Source organism: Neopelma chrysocephalum, unplaced genomic scaffold (assembly GCF_003984885.1).
Source record: "Neopelma chrysocephalum unplaced genomic scaffold, ASM398488v2 Primary Assembly neopelma1_80b, whole genome shotgun sequence".
Taxonomy (NCBI): Eukaryota; Metazoa; Chordata; class Aves; order Passeriformes; family Pipridae; genus Neopelma; species Neopelma chrysocephalum.
Window position 1 is genome coordinate 14,118,655 of NW_020897742.1, and position 16,505 is coordinate 14,135,159.

Below are 16,505 nucleotides of genomic sequence, written 5' to 3' on the forward strand. Positions count from 1 at the left end.
CAATCAGAATCTGCTCAGGAATTACTTGTACCCTATACCTCTAATTTTTTCATGCAGAAAGGGAATATCCAACTCTTTTGTAGCCACCCTTTAAATACTGGAACACGGTTTTAAGATCTCCCCTTCTCAAGGCTGAACAAACCCACTTCTCTCAGCCTTTCCTCATACAGCAGCTTCCCAGTCATCAATCATCTTTGTGGCCCTTCTCTGGACCCTCTCCAGCCTGTCCACATCTTTTTTGTATAGTGGGAGCAAAACTGAACACAGTATTCCAGGTGTGGCCTGACAAGCCCTGTGCAGAGTGGGACAATGATTTGTTTATCCCTGTTGGTGATGCCCTTGTTGATGCAGCCCTGCATCCTGTTGGCTTTCTTCGCCACAGGTCCCTTTCCACAGAGCTGCTGCACCACTGAATAGATCACAGCCTGTGCTGCACTCCTGGACTGTTTTCCCATCCGAAATACATGTATGAGTATATATATAAATATAAATATATACATATATAAATATATATATTATATATCAACTTCTGTTTTGTGTTCTATGAACTTTACAACCATTAAAATAAAGCAACTGCAGCAATCTGTTTAAGAACAATTTTGAGCCACAGGTCTCAGTAATTACACAGAATTACTGAACGTTAGTTGGGTTTTATCTAGAAAAAAAGCACGACGTAAAACAGCACTTTTTAGTACCTTATGTTTTGTTTACACTGTTCTTTCTGCTATCATGTTACTTCTCAACCTCCTTATAAGATAGCTTACAATAGGCTGTGACTACTACCATGTGTAATTTATTCCTTAAATCACTATATGCAAAAGCATAGTAATGCACTAACAGAAGAAGTTCATATTCATCTTACCACTACCTGTTTTGCTTTTCTTTCTCCACACAAACAGCCTAAAACTATTTATTCCTTTGCCTTATCATTTCAATGTATTTTGTATGTGTTTCTATTTTATTAGGTTTTACAATCAATATGCAGTGAAAGTATACTGGTGGCCATTTAGCATACTGAAAGGTCCCTCAGGCAGCACAGTAAACTAGTTGAACATAGTATTCATTTTTATTCATTTTTGCTTTAGCAGCTGAAAAAATAAGATACAAAATATAGGATTAATATTACTTAATTATTATAGTTTGTGACAGTGATATAGTTACACAGCTATTTTTAAGGAAAATCTCTAGATTTTGCATGATGGCTTAAGAAACACAATTACCCAAAATCTAATGAAGTTTTTTTAATCTATTGGGAAAAAAAAAAGTGTATGCCTTCAAGCAGAAGTTCCAGGATGCTCTCTTGCATCTGCATGCTGACAGCTAAAAAAAAAAAGAGGACTATAATTTTCCAATATCTGCTCAGGGAACTGTCTTAAAATGTGCAATTGCAGAGGGGTACACCTGTGAATGTGCTTTGTACAACAAGGACTATGCCACGGGATATGAGACATGTCAATAACAACCTGTCATTCAAATTCTGCTACGTTAACCTCTGCATCCTGCAAACCCAACAAGTGCTTCTTTCCTTATGATGCCACTTATGAAGGTAACTGATTGGCAAATACAAACAAGGAGAAATAAAATTCCAGCTTCAATGCTGGAAATTGAAAGTAAAACCTTTATTTTACAGGAATCAACAGCAATTACAATTATTTCACTGGGATCAAGATCATACTTAGGAATTTGTTTTCCATGCTCATACCCACAGAACACCTGTTGGTGCTCTTCCTTAAAACAATTTTCTACCAAGATTAGTGTAAAACAAGTAGGCATGTTAGATATTGCATTTTTTAACATTTGACTAAAAAATGTTTATCCTTTTACACAGGGGATACAAGTACTAGAGATCAGTTAAGTGCAGTACATGAAGCCCACACACCATGCAATGAAAGCACCAGTAGCTGCATCCTACCTTCCTACCTTTTCAAAACTTTTTGGACTGAGTCAACAATGAATCAGAACATTTTTGTTGTCAAAAATATATGATGATACCCACTAAAATGCGTAACAAGTTGGTGATGTTCCCATATTTGTTTTAACACTATAGTATAAATCAGCATCCTGTAAAAGGGTAATCAGACAACAGAACTGACAGCAGTGTTTTACAGTACTCCATAAATCTCATGACTGAACAGAAAATGACAAAGCAGCACTGAAAGCAATGTTTGCTTTCCAGCTCTGCAGTCGAAATCCAGCAAATGACTGAGGAACTCACAAGACACCAATGACATGAATGCATCAAAACCAGAAGTTGTAAAAAGCTTCAAGGTCAAAAAGCTTCCACAAAGCCTTGTTATAACCTCAGTGGTATTTCGATAGATAAGTTACCCCATTTTTTGACCTTTAAAGATACCTAATTGCTTAATGGAGAATAATTTCAGTTTTGGCAATGTCAAGCAATTAACATCTCAACTCATCTGCCAGGCAGACAACAGTCACCTGAAGGATTTCATGCAGCAAACATTTTCAGAGGTAGCCTAACATACACTGATGATATTGTGTCTCACAATATCACTCACCACTTTTGTGCCACATTTGGTGAGAGACCATGGGACACTGTTAGCACAAACAACACACCCATCCTCTGATTCAAATATTGTAGGCATGGTAGAAAAGTAAAGCATGATCTCAGTAAGAGTTCTTTCAAAAAGTGGTGATTGGTGCCTTCAAGAAAGGGTCCCTGGGCCAAATCTGGATTCCATAGGTAGTAAGATAAATAAGGATAATTTACTGTAATGTGGAATATTCCTGTGCTCAGGGCCTTTACAAAAACTGACCTTGAACTGTGCAAGTTTTAAGTACCGATGTTACTGATACACAAGCTAGGGTCATAAAGATCTGAAACTTGAATTATTTTTTTTTTTGTTGTGAGATCTTGGGGCACTGCTATCCCCGTGGCTGGGGATGAACTAAGGAAACGCAATGTAATTCTAACATATCATCAGAACATATATGTGTGAGAGACAAAGAAAAGTAAAGAGAGAGAGAAAGAAAGAAATTAAGAAAGAAAAAAGTACCTTACCTCACTTTTAAATTGCCTTGCTGTGGTTGTCCATCATAAATTGACAAAATATCAAAATCTTCCTCGAGGGCAAAAGTATGAAATGACAATTGTATCCTATTACGCTCTCCTGTGATAATGATCCACGTGCAGTTGGCATAATTTGGATAACCATGAGGAAATCCAGGGCTTTCTATAGTACCATTTGGTCCCTGTACTAAGCCTCCACAGTTCTGACCTGAAAAAGAAGAAAGGAAAATATGCATTGGTCTTTTTTTTTCTCCTCCAGTATATATTCTTACATGAGTATACCTATATGTAAACTTAATTTTATATTTTTTTCTAGATTACAAACACCATATAAAATTGCATTTATACCATTTGTCCCTCTGGATTCACAACCCTCATAGCTGGATTTTCTGAGACACCTACCAACTTTTTATGCAGTGAATCATTATTTGAGGTTCTGTAGTATTAACAGTGTATTACTTATTCATCTAAATGTGAAATTTCAGCATTAGTTTTCCTGCCGTAAATTCAATAGACCGACAGTTTTAGTGGCAGAGAGTGTTCAGAGCTTTTTGACAAAGGCCAGTTATAAAGTTTCTATATAAACACTAAAGTATTAGAGTTTCTGCTGTTCTGAAACATACTTTCAACATGATGAGCAAAATGTAAACACATTTATTATTCATTGTGTCACAACTAACATCAAGATTTTTATTCTTTGACAATACAGCAAAATTTCTGTGGTATAACATTTGTAATGCCATATGTATTGTGATCAGGAAAGTGTTAATTTTTTTTCTAATTCTTTTTAGGATTCTTTAAAAATATCACTGAGGGTTTTAGTTAGCAGGCATTTGTGTCTGGTTTGTACATCCTACAGACTTTGTGAGGGTATGATATCTCATTAACAGGAAGTCCTCAGCAAGAAACCTTGATTTACAGTGCACATTGTTGCCAGTTTCCTACTTGATTTTGTTAATCCCACACACAACAGTTGTACTGACTCAGAGCTGGAGAGAAGCATTAATGAAATATTTGAACAGAGAAAAGTATAAGGACATTCTGTGCACTGTATTATATGCATTTTAAGCACTTAAGAACAAGTATAATCTTAGCATTTTATTGTTACACCTAAACCAGAAAAGTATTTCAGAGTGCAATTTTATTATTAACTTCCCAGTAGTGGGTCTCTGAGACTGAATCCTTCAGAGAAGTGCTGTCAAATTCTTGTAGGAGGTTTCTAAATCTTAATGGAATGGATTTAATAAAAGGGATTTGCTGCTAAAACTGAGGAACTAATAGGGAATAATTTTTTACTGAATTTCAAATATAACAAAAACTCTAATGAAGAGATAAAAAAGCTATGGGGATTCAGGAGGCCTTTAAAAATCTTCTCTAGTATATCTACCATTTGATTCATGTTGCTTTAATAAGACATTGTTATCATCAAATATTTGTAAAGAAGGAATCTATTACACCATGAACTTAGCATGAATATTTCAGCTATGTACTGTTCACTATAACTTATCAGCATTCTTGCAGTCGCTTTGCATTGTATTCCTCTTCCTTCAACCACAGGGGAAATATCATACAAGTGTCACAAGCAATTTAAAATAATTTAATTACTACAGAACTAATGTTCTGAAAACAGAAAAGAATTATAGTGACAGCCCAGCACCCTGTTACTCTAACCAGCTACTTCATGTTTCCAACATCCAGAAACTGATTTATATAAGTCAAGTACCTGCTGCAAGCCATGCTGCACAGCAGCCTTCCTACCACCCGGGTGTGAAAGGGTTGTTTTGAAAGAGGAGAGATATCAGGTGCTAATTAGCAATTCACCTAAGATCTGTCAAAGACAGAACCACCTTTCAGGAGTAGAAATTTGTAATTCTAGATAATAAGGAATATAGTACACCATATGTAACTGCATATGTAAATGCAATATGTTAACTACATTTCTGACTTCCAGGAAGACAAATTACTTCCCCAATCTCTTAGGGAACCCAACAGCTGGCTTAAGGTAAAACTGAATATTGCTGGGGTAGTAAGTGAACCCTTTGAGCCCCCACACAGCCATGGCCAGAGATTTCTTTACAGAGACACTTACTAACTGCTTGCAGAAGTTTTTGCCACTGCCAGTGATTGCTCCCAGTTTTATTACTAAAGGCATTTTGTACTCCTTATGGTAGGTATAGATTATTGTGCATTATTATTTTGAAAAATAAACAAACATGAATGGCAAATAAGGCAGACAACATATTACTGCTCTTTAACTGAAAAGTTTCTTACCACACAGAGACCTTTTTTTCTCCAGTTTGCTTTTGCTCTCCTGTGTATATATTCCTCTAGTTCCGAAACTATTCATACACTATTCACTTTGTACCCAAGAAACATGAGGCAAAGGAGAATCATAAAGAAAAATGATTACTGTGAAGTGCTATTTAAGTTTGCTCTTAATTTTATATTCATATATATAAATATATACAAATATATACTTATTTACTTAGTATTCAGTAAATACCCTAATAAAAATTCTAGAAGAAATTTAATATACTGTTAACTTCCAGCAATCTCGTTGCTGCACACTGACAACTGCAATGAGGATTTTGCTTCTGAACCAAGTAATACTCAAAGAGACTTTAGGACACACATCCTTCTAGGTCTGTCCCTGCCTGGTTAAGACATAAGCATGTTAACAGAGCAGAATATTGGATAAAAGGGTCAGCTGCTATCTGTATAACATCTATTTTTTCAATATATGTAAGTCTAAAACCTTCAGAACCAGATATTACACCTCTGCCAAAGACTAAATTTATCATCAAATCACTTAAAAGAGATTCATTTTTAGGACATACTCGGAGAGCAGGAATGAGGAGACTTATGAGTGACAGGTGGCAGCAAATTAGGTAGGAGTTGACCAATATCCCTCAAGAAAATGGAATTTCTGACTGCAGAGACACCACAGACCAGTAAGATGACAACAATGAGATTAAGAATATTTTGTTTCTTATGGGTGTCTTAGTAGAAGAAAGCGTCAACAAAGTAAAGAAACTGAACATATCAAGAGGAAAATATTAAAAGAATATCAGCAGAGATTAAGTAGTTCTGCTGAGCTGAATGTAGGCTGAAGACACCAAAAAGGTCTACCCTTAAAATTCATTTTAGTTCCAGCCCTTGTGTCAAATGACAAAATAAATATTGCCATTTTTCACAAGATGTGCAGCCATTGACTCAGTACTTGGCTAGAGCCTTCACAGATTTTTAAATCCTCCCTCCTGCACAGCAAATTCAGACACACACCTCTCATGTCCCAGGAGCATCTCATGCCTGCAATTATGACTCCTCCTACTCAGGTACATGCACAATTGCAGGAACTTTGTTACTGCAGTAAGTGTTAGCCACAACTTAAATGACTTTGAGAAGCAAAGCACATGACAGCAACAGTTTCTCCAATATGAATGATAGCATGAAGATGTGTTATATATATACATAGAATAAAAAAGATTTCCTCTTGAACTACAAAAGGTAACTACAGATTTAAATTGAGAGAGTGGAGCAGTACAGAGCAGTAAGACACAAACAGGTGTTTTGCACATCATGTTTCAATCACCCCTTTTTCCTTTCTCTTGTGTTTTCATATGCTCCCTTTGTGTTTTCACCTCTGTTGAGCTCCACTTAATCTCCAGCACTTCCAACCCCCTTCAAGACTGCAGGTCCCCGCAGCCCCTGCCATCAGCTAACCATGCTCTGCACCAGGCCTTCATCGCTTCTTTCTCATTAATATATCCAGAAGTCATCCTCTGACTTAAGTCATTGTCTTACTACCCAATAAAATTGTTATTTCCTAAAGTAACTTCAATCAAGAAGGGAAATGTCAATGGCCAGGGAGGCAAAGGCACTATTCTCTGAGGACTGTATTAAACAGCATGTAGCTACTTCAATTATCCTTTAAAAATCAATTATTACGTAAACCTCACACCACCATTATGAAGCACTTTCCAAGGAATTAATCAAATCAGAAAATAGTGAGATCCTTTTAATTTAGGCACCACTGAAAATTTATTCCCAACTGCAATCCACCATCTTTACTGGCACACCTGAAGCACACCCTAGCCAGCAGTGACAGCACAGAGATCTCACAAAGTGGACGCCTACCCTGCACTGGAGTCTGCTTGCTGTGCCCACCATCACCTTCAGATGTCAGGGAGAACTGATACCACAGAGCTTCAGTACTTCAGATATTTAAACATACCAAAGCCAGTCTCAGAGCAATGTGAAATGAGAATAGTGTAATTTTACTCATTACGTTTTTGTAAGACCCAGGCAAAAAATAGTTCAGTTCAAGAGAATTAATGAGAAATTGTTGAAAGTTATTTGATCTGAAATAATTAATGCCTGGGGGCCAGTGACCAGGGAGACACCAGTGAGTGACACCCTGTGTCAGCCCCAAGTGTGACCAGGGCCAGAGTCTGTCTGCCTGTAGTGCAGCGCTGGGAGCCAGTGCGGGTGTGTGAGTGCTGGCGAACATCTGGACAGATGAGGTGGTGAGTAGGGGATGTGGAGAGGAAGACAGGAGGGTTTCTCCAAGGATGAGACCCTGGGTGGGGTTACTACTGCAGCCCAGGGAACTTCTGGTCAGCTTTCTGGGTGGGTGAGTGGGTGGGAAGAACACAACTCCCCTGGGCCAGAGAGGAGAAACCAACTGAGGCCACTGGTGCTGCCTGAGCTCATGTGAATGTGAGCATGTCTGACTCTCTTAATCCATGGAGCTGGCTGTATACATGTGCATGTGGTGTCTTCTTGTGCTCTGTGTGCCTGTACCTACTGGGAAAAGCTGCTCAGCCTTGTCACTTCCTGCATGTGGGAAAGAGATGGGGCAGCCTCACCTTTGTTGGCTGCTGGATTCGACCCTTCCAAACACTACGAATTGCCTCTGAATCATTAAATATTCTATAGCTTGGCACTAAAGGTAAAAATAGAGAAAAAACAGCAGCTAAATTGCACAATCTAGATGGACTTCTTCTAAATACAGATTCATTCAAGCCTTGCAATTTCTGGCCGTGACCAGTCTAGGGCCTTCATGGGGTCCATCGCACATGTGAAGCTTGAATGCGTGTAATAACATTAAATTCTGATGCAGACATTCACAAGGTGACTGGAACTTCATCAATCTATAAAACTTTTTAAATTCAGACCTTCTAGCCACAGGATATAAATTCATTGATTGGGCTGATGAAAAAGAAAAGCTAGTGTTTTTACAGTCTCAGATTAGCACTCTAAGAATCAGGCAATAGCTCTGTGCACCATTTTCTATGTGTATTTAAGCCTTTATCCAGCACGCAAGTGAAATTAAATTATTCTGAAGGTTAAAGATTAATATGACTATTCAGCAAGAAATTCTGAAACAAATTCTGCCATAATACCAGCTTTTGCTGTGTACCAGAGCAAAACATCTTAATTGCTGGTATATGAAAGTTTTTATTTTAATGAAGTTCTCAATGTTGAAAAGCATATTATACATCAGCTGAATTACACTGCCATTACAAATTGAGAAAAAGATATTTCATGTTCTCTATTCAATACTGGATTGTCCAAAAAGACCAATAAATCAGTATTCACACAAGTTAATGGGGAAATAAAATGCTGGAAAATATGTCTCTCTGCAGGAAATACTTTTTAAAAAAAAATCTTTTAATACTTTAAAAAAATCCAGTCTATAACACTATCAATTCAGATGCCACTAGTTAGTAGAGGTACAAAAAAATAAAAAGAGCTTAATCACTCTTTCAAGGCTACAGCTTGACAGTGTTTCCTTTTGACAAAGCAGTAAGTTCTTAATTAAAAGCAACTAGATTATATGAAGTTGGTTTATCCCTTTTCCTTCAAAAACAATTATTTTATCCCAGTAAAGCAAAGATCTTCACATTCTCTTCCTTCTTCCTTTGAATTTACTCCAACTGTTCTTAAGATTCATCAAAATGAAGGAAAGTAAAGGCATTAAAGAGAGGAAAGCAATGCAAGTTGTACACCTGATTTGAAATATGTAGAAGGTGGTGTTGAAAAAGTTCTTTTATAGAGAGTAAGATCCTATATTTTAAAATGCTGCGCTAATGGCAGATTTACTACCCTTTAAAACAAGACTATTCTTCATAGATGCAAAATCATTCTGCAGATGGTGATCACCGAGGACAGGTTGGATTTTATTTTTCTACTTTTCTAAGATAAAATAAAATAAATTTAGGCTTTAGGTAAACATCACTGTTACTGTTACAGTTGCTTAGCAACAGCTGGTAGAATGAGAGTATTGTATAGCCCAGGTAAATAAAAGGAAAGTGCTGATTCCATTGTTTGTGAAATACTAAAACAATAATCCAAATTCTCTGCTTAGCTTCACTGGAATAGGAGCAACTCGACTGTAGGCAAACTACTCTGAGGACTTCCTTACTTCAGTTCTGCCAGAATCCTGCAACATACAGGATAACTGTCTGTGTCAAATCTCATCACTTCAGCATTGTCACTTTCACTTTCATTTTATATTGATGCCTTTCATTGATGCCACTCTCCCAGACCACTTCACTGACAGCCTTGCTCACGTCAGGATCTTACCGCAGGGGTTTTTATTATCATTTTTGTCACCAGATGCCTACATGATGAGGCTGAGAAGTGTACCACAGTTCAAACAGTTTGTTTTTAAACTACTACTAAAGAACATATGATCAAAAAGACCAGTCCTGAAGACTGGGAAAAATCCATTTTTTTCATTGTAACTGCTCCTTGAACATCATCTGCATTAACTACCTTTCTTCCCTTACAGTTATTACTTTGTGCATCACTTCTGTGATCCAGCAGTTTTTTTTCTTTTAAGTGACCACAGAACTAGTTCAGAAAAGGTTTCAAATTTTTTCATCTCTGTTACTTTAATTCATCCTTTCTTTGTATTTAAAACAGAGTGCAGAGTCAACTGACATCAACTGAGAAGGACAAGTACTATCTTCCAAATGAAATTGCTAACCCATAACTTGAGGAAAAAAATGAGTGGCAATAAATTTTTCAATAGTCATTAGAGAAGTTTCATTTGCAAAGACAGAAGAGTAATTTTTAGAATTTAATTTAGAAAGATCAGATGACATTACATTAGGTTTAGTGTTAAAACCATCAACTTTGTTAATAAAAGTGCATTTTGCAGGAAGAATTTTAGCTATAACATTAAAAATTATACTTTATGGATCTATTGCAAGAAAGAGTAAAACATTCTCCTGGACAGGTGTCCATACACATAATTCTGCTTCTGATTTAGATGTGAATTTTGTATCAGAATCAGAATATTGGCACTACTGTCCTATCTAATGCATGTATAAGAAAGAAGAATGAAAAATTAACAATGTAACACAGCAAACAGTATTTCAGCATTAGCAAACAAATATAATCAAAACATAGGTAGAGGGACAACACATGCATGCATAAACACAAATTTCATTGGACTTTTGATGTTAATAAACTTACACACACAAAACTTATACAATCTCTGACACTCATTAGCAATACCAGAGTAGGAATGATGCAACAGACACACAGTCCCACAAGATTATAAAATCAAAATACAGCTGTGTGAGACATTCATGAATGGAACTGAAATGATGTGTTCTAATAATCTTAACCACAGGAAATTTAGTACCTTATGTTTTGTATCTTACTGATATGTTTGCACAGTGCTAAAGTAATTTCTGATTTTAATGGGGCAACAGGATGGAATGGAGGGTGATGCAGCTGCTGTGCCTGAGTCCTGATGTCAGTAGCTGACATTTATTTACAGCAATATTCAGAATGAAAGATAATGCTGTCATTGGTGACAGCCAGCACAGCTTCATGAGAGGAAAGTCCTGCTTATAAAGCCTGATTTCCTTTTATGACAAGGTAACCCACCTAGGTCATCTAGGGAGGCCAGTTGATATCATCTTTTTGGATTTCAGTGAAGCTTTCGATACTGTCTCTCATAGGATCCTTCCAGACAAAATGTCCAGCACACAGCTGGATAAATGCATCATGGAATGGATGAGCAATTGGCTCATGGGTCAAGTACAGAGGGAAACAGTGAATGGGGTAACATCAGACTGGCGACCTGTCATTAGTGGGGTTCTTGGGCCCTGTGCTCTTCAACATCTTCATAAATGACTTGGATACAGAACTGGAAGGGATACTAAGCAAATTTGCAGATGATAAAAAATTCAGAGGAGCTGTTGATTCCCTCGAGGGCAGGGAGGCCCTGCAGAGAGACCTTGACAAATTAGAGGACTGGGCAATCACCAACCATATGAAGTTCAACCACGGAAAGTGCTGGATTCTGCACCTGAGATGGGGCAACCCTGGATGTATGTACAGACTGGGGAATGAGATGCTGGAAAGCAGTGCCAGAAAGGGGACCTGGGGGTCCTGGTTGATGGCAAATTGAATATGACTCAGCAGTGCCCTGGCAGCCAGGAGGGCCAACCATGTCCGGGGGGGCATCAGGTAAAGCATCTCCAGCCAGTCAAGGAAGGAGATTGTCCTGCTCTGCTCTGCACTGGGGTGGCCTCAGCTTGTAAGAAAGATATTAAGTTATTAGAGAGCGTCCAAAGGAGGGCATCGAAGATGGTGAAAGGCCTGGAGGGGAAGCTGTATATGGAGTGACTGAGGTCACTTGGTGTGTTCAGGCTGGGGGAGACTGAGGGGAGACCTCATTGCAGTCTGTAACTTCCTCGTGAGGGGAAGAGGAGGGGCAGGCACTGATCTCTTCTCTGTGGTGGCCAGTGACAGGATCTGAGGGAATGGTCTGAAGTTGTGCCAGGGAAGGTTTAGGTTGGATATTGGAAAAAGGTTCTTTACCCAGAGAGTGGTTGGGTACTGGAACAGGCTCCCCCAGGAAGTGGTTACAGCACCAAGCCTGACAGAGCTCAAGAAGAGTTTGGACAATACTCTCAGGCACATGGTGTGACTCCTGGGGATGGTCCTGTGCAGGGCCAGGATTTGGACTCAATGATCCTTGTGAGTCCCTTCCAACTCAGCATATTCTGTGATTCTGTGATCTTGCAGCATCAATAGCACACGCAATTGCGTGAGTAACTATAGGTCTGATTCAGCATTGTTCTGAATCCTTTGGCCCTATCTACACAAATTCAAAATGGTGCCAAAATGTTGCCAGTCTTATTTGGTGCCCCCAGCTCATAGTGGAGCAAATGAAAAAATTTTAAGATATTTTTCTGCATGATCATAAGATCGTGGTAAGTTTTATTTCTCCCAGTGTCATGTTTTCCATTGCATAAATCTCAACCAATTATTTATAATTTTTATGTGTTCCATTGTGTATATCTCAAGCAATTATTTAGTTTTTGTAATGTTGTGAAGTGTAAGAAAAATGCAATCAGCATGAGTTATGAGGTACCACTGATAAAAATAATACTTTATAAATAGCGTAATAATAGTTTATGTGTTTACTAATTAAACACCTTCAGCCCATGCACAGGATTCAGATACGTTACAGAAATAAAAGTTTAGACAATGAATTGAATTCAAATAAGTCAAGAGATTTAGATGATAGTACAAAGTGGAACTGTAAAGAAAGAGGATGTTTATGATATTGTATACTTAAATGATTTCTCCTAACAATGCAACACTCAAATTATATACTACACAATTGTTTCTTATAGAATTATGGTGGATGATGTTTTGAAACATGAATTTGAAAAAATCCTCCAAATATTCAATTATTTATGCTAGGTAAAGCACATGAAATCGAAGAAACTGAACTTATTTCAGGCCTTTTCATCCAGTCTGTGCCCTCACATACTGCCTGTACATAACAACACACAAGCACTATCTCAGAGACTAGTCCTGAACTCGATTGCTCAAAGTGACTTTTAATCCTTGATTAAACCATATTTGAAATACACAGAAGAGATCTACCCTCTGCAGGAATATTACAAGCAATACCTTCTTATTTTCATTGTACGTGAAATCCTGTACAGAAAAAAGTTGTCTGCATCACTGACTCATCCTCAGGAAAACCATGTGACTGACAGGAAATGGAGAGCCAGAAGCAGCACAGCAAGTAGATGATATTCATGTTGGCACTGCTAAAGCTGGTCGTACCAGGGTGGGTGAAATGTAGGCTGATCAGCCATGTCAGGGCTGTGTCTGTGGTGCAGAATTGCCCTCAGACCTGTGAGCTGTTCTGATATTCATAGTCACTGCTTCCCCAAAATCACATGGATATGGGTTTTTCTAGGACATTTTTAATTTACCATTCACAGGAGATATCTTTATGGCTCTTCCTTTATAAGTATAAAAATAAAATATTGTGGGTTCTTTCTCTAGGACTAAAAGTACTGGCTTATGACAATCAAGAGATCTAACTTCAACTAAAATATCTGAGGTTGGGGGATGATGAGTAGTGGAAGGGGTTGATTCTGAGATTCTAGCCTTTCTGAACAGTAACACAGTGTATCTGACCATTGAAGTGTTCAGGACCGTGATTGTACTCCCACTGAAGGCAATGGCAAGGACTCCACAGACCTCAGTGATAGAAGGATCACCTTTTACATACAGGTTCAGGTTACTTACATATCTGCCTTGCTTCTAGGAGACAAAAATCCAAGTGGGAAACTATTGGCATGGCTCAACAGAAGTGGACATGCCTTCGGGAGATTGTGCATGGCCTTCAACAAGAGCAGGATAAGAATCTAAAATGTTAGCTTTCACTCATGTTACATCAGACTGCATTATGTCATGCTGTCTTACATCTCATCTGACAGGCACATTTGTGTTATAAAACGTAAAAAGACAGAGAAAATAGCAGTGATTTGAAAACAACATGTTTATGTTAGCTGAGGTGACTAGTCAATTAGCAGTTATGATAAAACCAGCTCTAACTAGTTTAAGAAGATTCTTGTCCCTAACCATAACAGCCTTGTCAACTTCATAATTTTTATACAAGTAACTGTAAATTATTAATTCAATGCACAATGTACTAGTTATTAAATTACAGCTGAATGACTTACTCTGAAATTCTGGAAGTGCTCACTTCCATCATCCCCTCAGCACACTTGAATCCCATTTTACCTTTCTATGTACAACTTTCCTTATTCAGGGAGGAAATATGTGAAAAACACTGAACATACAGCTCCTGTGGCAGAAACTTTAAAATTAAGTTGTTCACAGTGGCTTGCTGGACAGACAGACAAATGCTGTGTCAACTGTAATCCTGCAACTATAACATCTTCCTTGTGTCATTATAACCTAGACTTGAAGCTGTATAAGTCAAAGTATGGTTGTGAGCTGCAGTCATCCAGACCATACAAACAATATTCTTACGATTTCATAGAAAAATCTGAAGTATTAGTGTACTTTGAAAATAAATTTAAGATTCACAACATTGTACAATTTATAAACACAATCTGGTCATAAAAGACCACATTTATTACAAATAAAACCATTACAAAGTTAAGCAATATTGTTTGTGATTCTTGTAATTTGACATAACAGGTATTTTTCCATGTTTACATTTATAAAGTTTTGATTCTGTAGGCTATTAAAACAACTAGAGCCAGCAAAAAGAATATCAAGGGTCACATATAAAAGTACAGCCACAATACAATCACAGCACTCGGAGAACACAAAATAACCCCCCAAATATTCCCAAATGTCCTTTTGGTGCTATTCCTAAAAGAAAATATCTTCAACAAACAGATTTATTATTAAATATCTTTGATTTATCTCAGCATTGACCTCTTTAAGCCAACTGCCTTTGTGTCACATTTTGCAGATATTCAGTTGATACAAGCTGGCATGTCTTCACAAGCTACATCACATCAGATCAACTGCAACACTAGTTGAATTTCCAACACATAAAATGATTCTACCATCCACCTTTCTTCTTTCCTTCCTTCCTACCTTCCTTTCTTCAGTTTTCAAATACTTACTTGGTAACAGTATTTTATTATTTACTCTTGAATCTGATCTTCTTAATTATTTCTATGCTTCTGAGGCAAACCACTGTATACATAATTATTAATCAAAGAAAGTGCAAGGAAGAGATCTGATGGTTTACTGCATTTGTTGAATCTTTTTTCCAGGCTATATGGCTGTTTAATTGCATGAGGTACATGATAGATACTGAATTTCAGCTGTCATTTCACTTGTTTTTGCTATGTGAAGAGCTGTAGGGAGACTTTGTGATACTGGGAAATTCCATGTTGGAACAGGTACAGTTGGAACAGGTACAGTAATACCATGGCCAATCACAGCTCAATTTTGCACACATAGCAATGGGTTTCAAGTTACCTATTAGAACTCAGGAAAACAATTGTGAAGTAGCTGTAGTGTTGTAGTAATGTGCTCATAAAAGCATGAGAGTCAAAAAGCAAAGAGAATGTTTAAAATTGTTAGAGGAAACAAACAGAACTGTCATTAAACTCTGCATAAACTCTAATCTGCACTCTGTGTTCAAGTTCAAACCCTCAACCTTACCAGAAAAGGTGTAGATAAGAACTGTAAGGATGATTGAAAGTATGAAATAGCTTCTGCATGGGGAGACTAAATAGACTGATTTTCTAGCCTGCAAAAGAGACCGCCGTGGGAGAGGCCCACAGCATCACAGGGGTAAGAAAAAGTGTTCTTCTGTCCTGTTTTTCCTTCCTGTGTTTTCATTACTCAAAACTCTCCTTCTGCTTGTAAGTCCAAAACAAAAAAAGATATATTTTCACCTAGTGCATAAATAAACAGTGGAGCTCCTTTCAACAAGAAAGCAATTAGGCTGTAGCAAAAGGGAAATTAGCAAAAGAAAAAAAAAGATCCATCAAAGCATTTTAAAAGGAAACATAAACCTCTGGCTTAGCAAGTCTCCCAGGTGCACGTGGAAGAAAGAAGGTGTATCTTGGAAAATATGTTTACACTTTTCTTACATTTTTTCTAGATATCTGCTATTAGCCAATGGCATATATGACACAAGGCTTGATGGACTTTGGTCAGGTCTCCCATGCTCTTCATGTTACTCTCCTGGAGGTATCACTGAGGGGGGAACACCTCCAAGCATCTAAGGTTATCCAAGTCAGATTTTGAAGAACTTCCCACTGAATAGGTTTTATGTTTTAACGCTTCTGTTCTGTTCTTCATTGAAGATACTAACAAGTTGCTCATTACTAAGGAGAATATCAGCCATTCTTAGCCTTTGATATTATTGCCTTCATGGAAAATATTTACAGAATTAACATACATTGGTTCCCCTTTCTTTGTGAGACCTTTCTTTGCAAGACCTTTCTTTGCCTTTTTTTGCCAATTAAAAAGTAGTGTTATTAATAGCCAGGCTGATCAAAGTCATAGTATCTGATCAATATTAATAGAAAGAGTAGCTATTACTGAATAGTAATAGCTTAATACAGTCTTAAACTGCACATTTGTAATAAAGAGGATTTTCCAACTTCCCATGAAGCATTCATACTCTTTGAGTTTTGGCAGACCT

The 16,505-nt window shown here is 37.5% G+C and overlaps 1 protein-coding gene across 4 annotated transcripts in view; it reads right to left on the bottom strand.

The window, feature by feature from the left end:
• Positions 1-16,505, bottom strand: part of CSMD1 (CUB and Sushi multiple domains 1) — a 1,127,710-nt gene that overhangs the window by 899,138 nt on the left and 212,067 nt on the right. For all 4 annotated transcript variants that reach the window (XM_027690129.1, XM_027690128.1, XM_027690127.1 and 1 more), the window contains exon 2: positions 3,023-3,239. In XM_027690129.1, the coding sequence (XP_027545930.1) occupies positions 3,023-3,239 (217 nt within the window). The remainder of the gene's footprint in view (positions 1-3,022; positions 3,240-16,505) is intronic.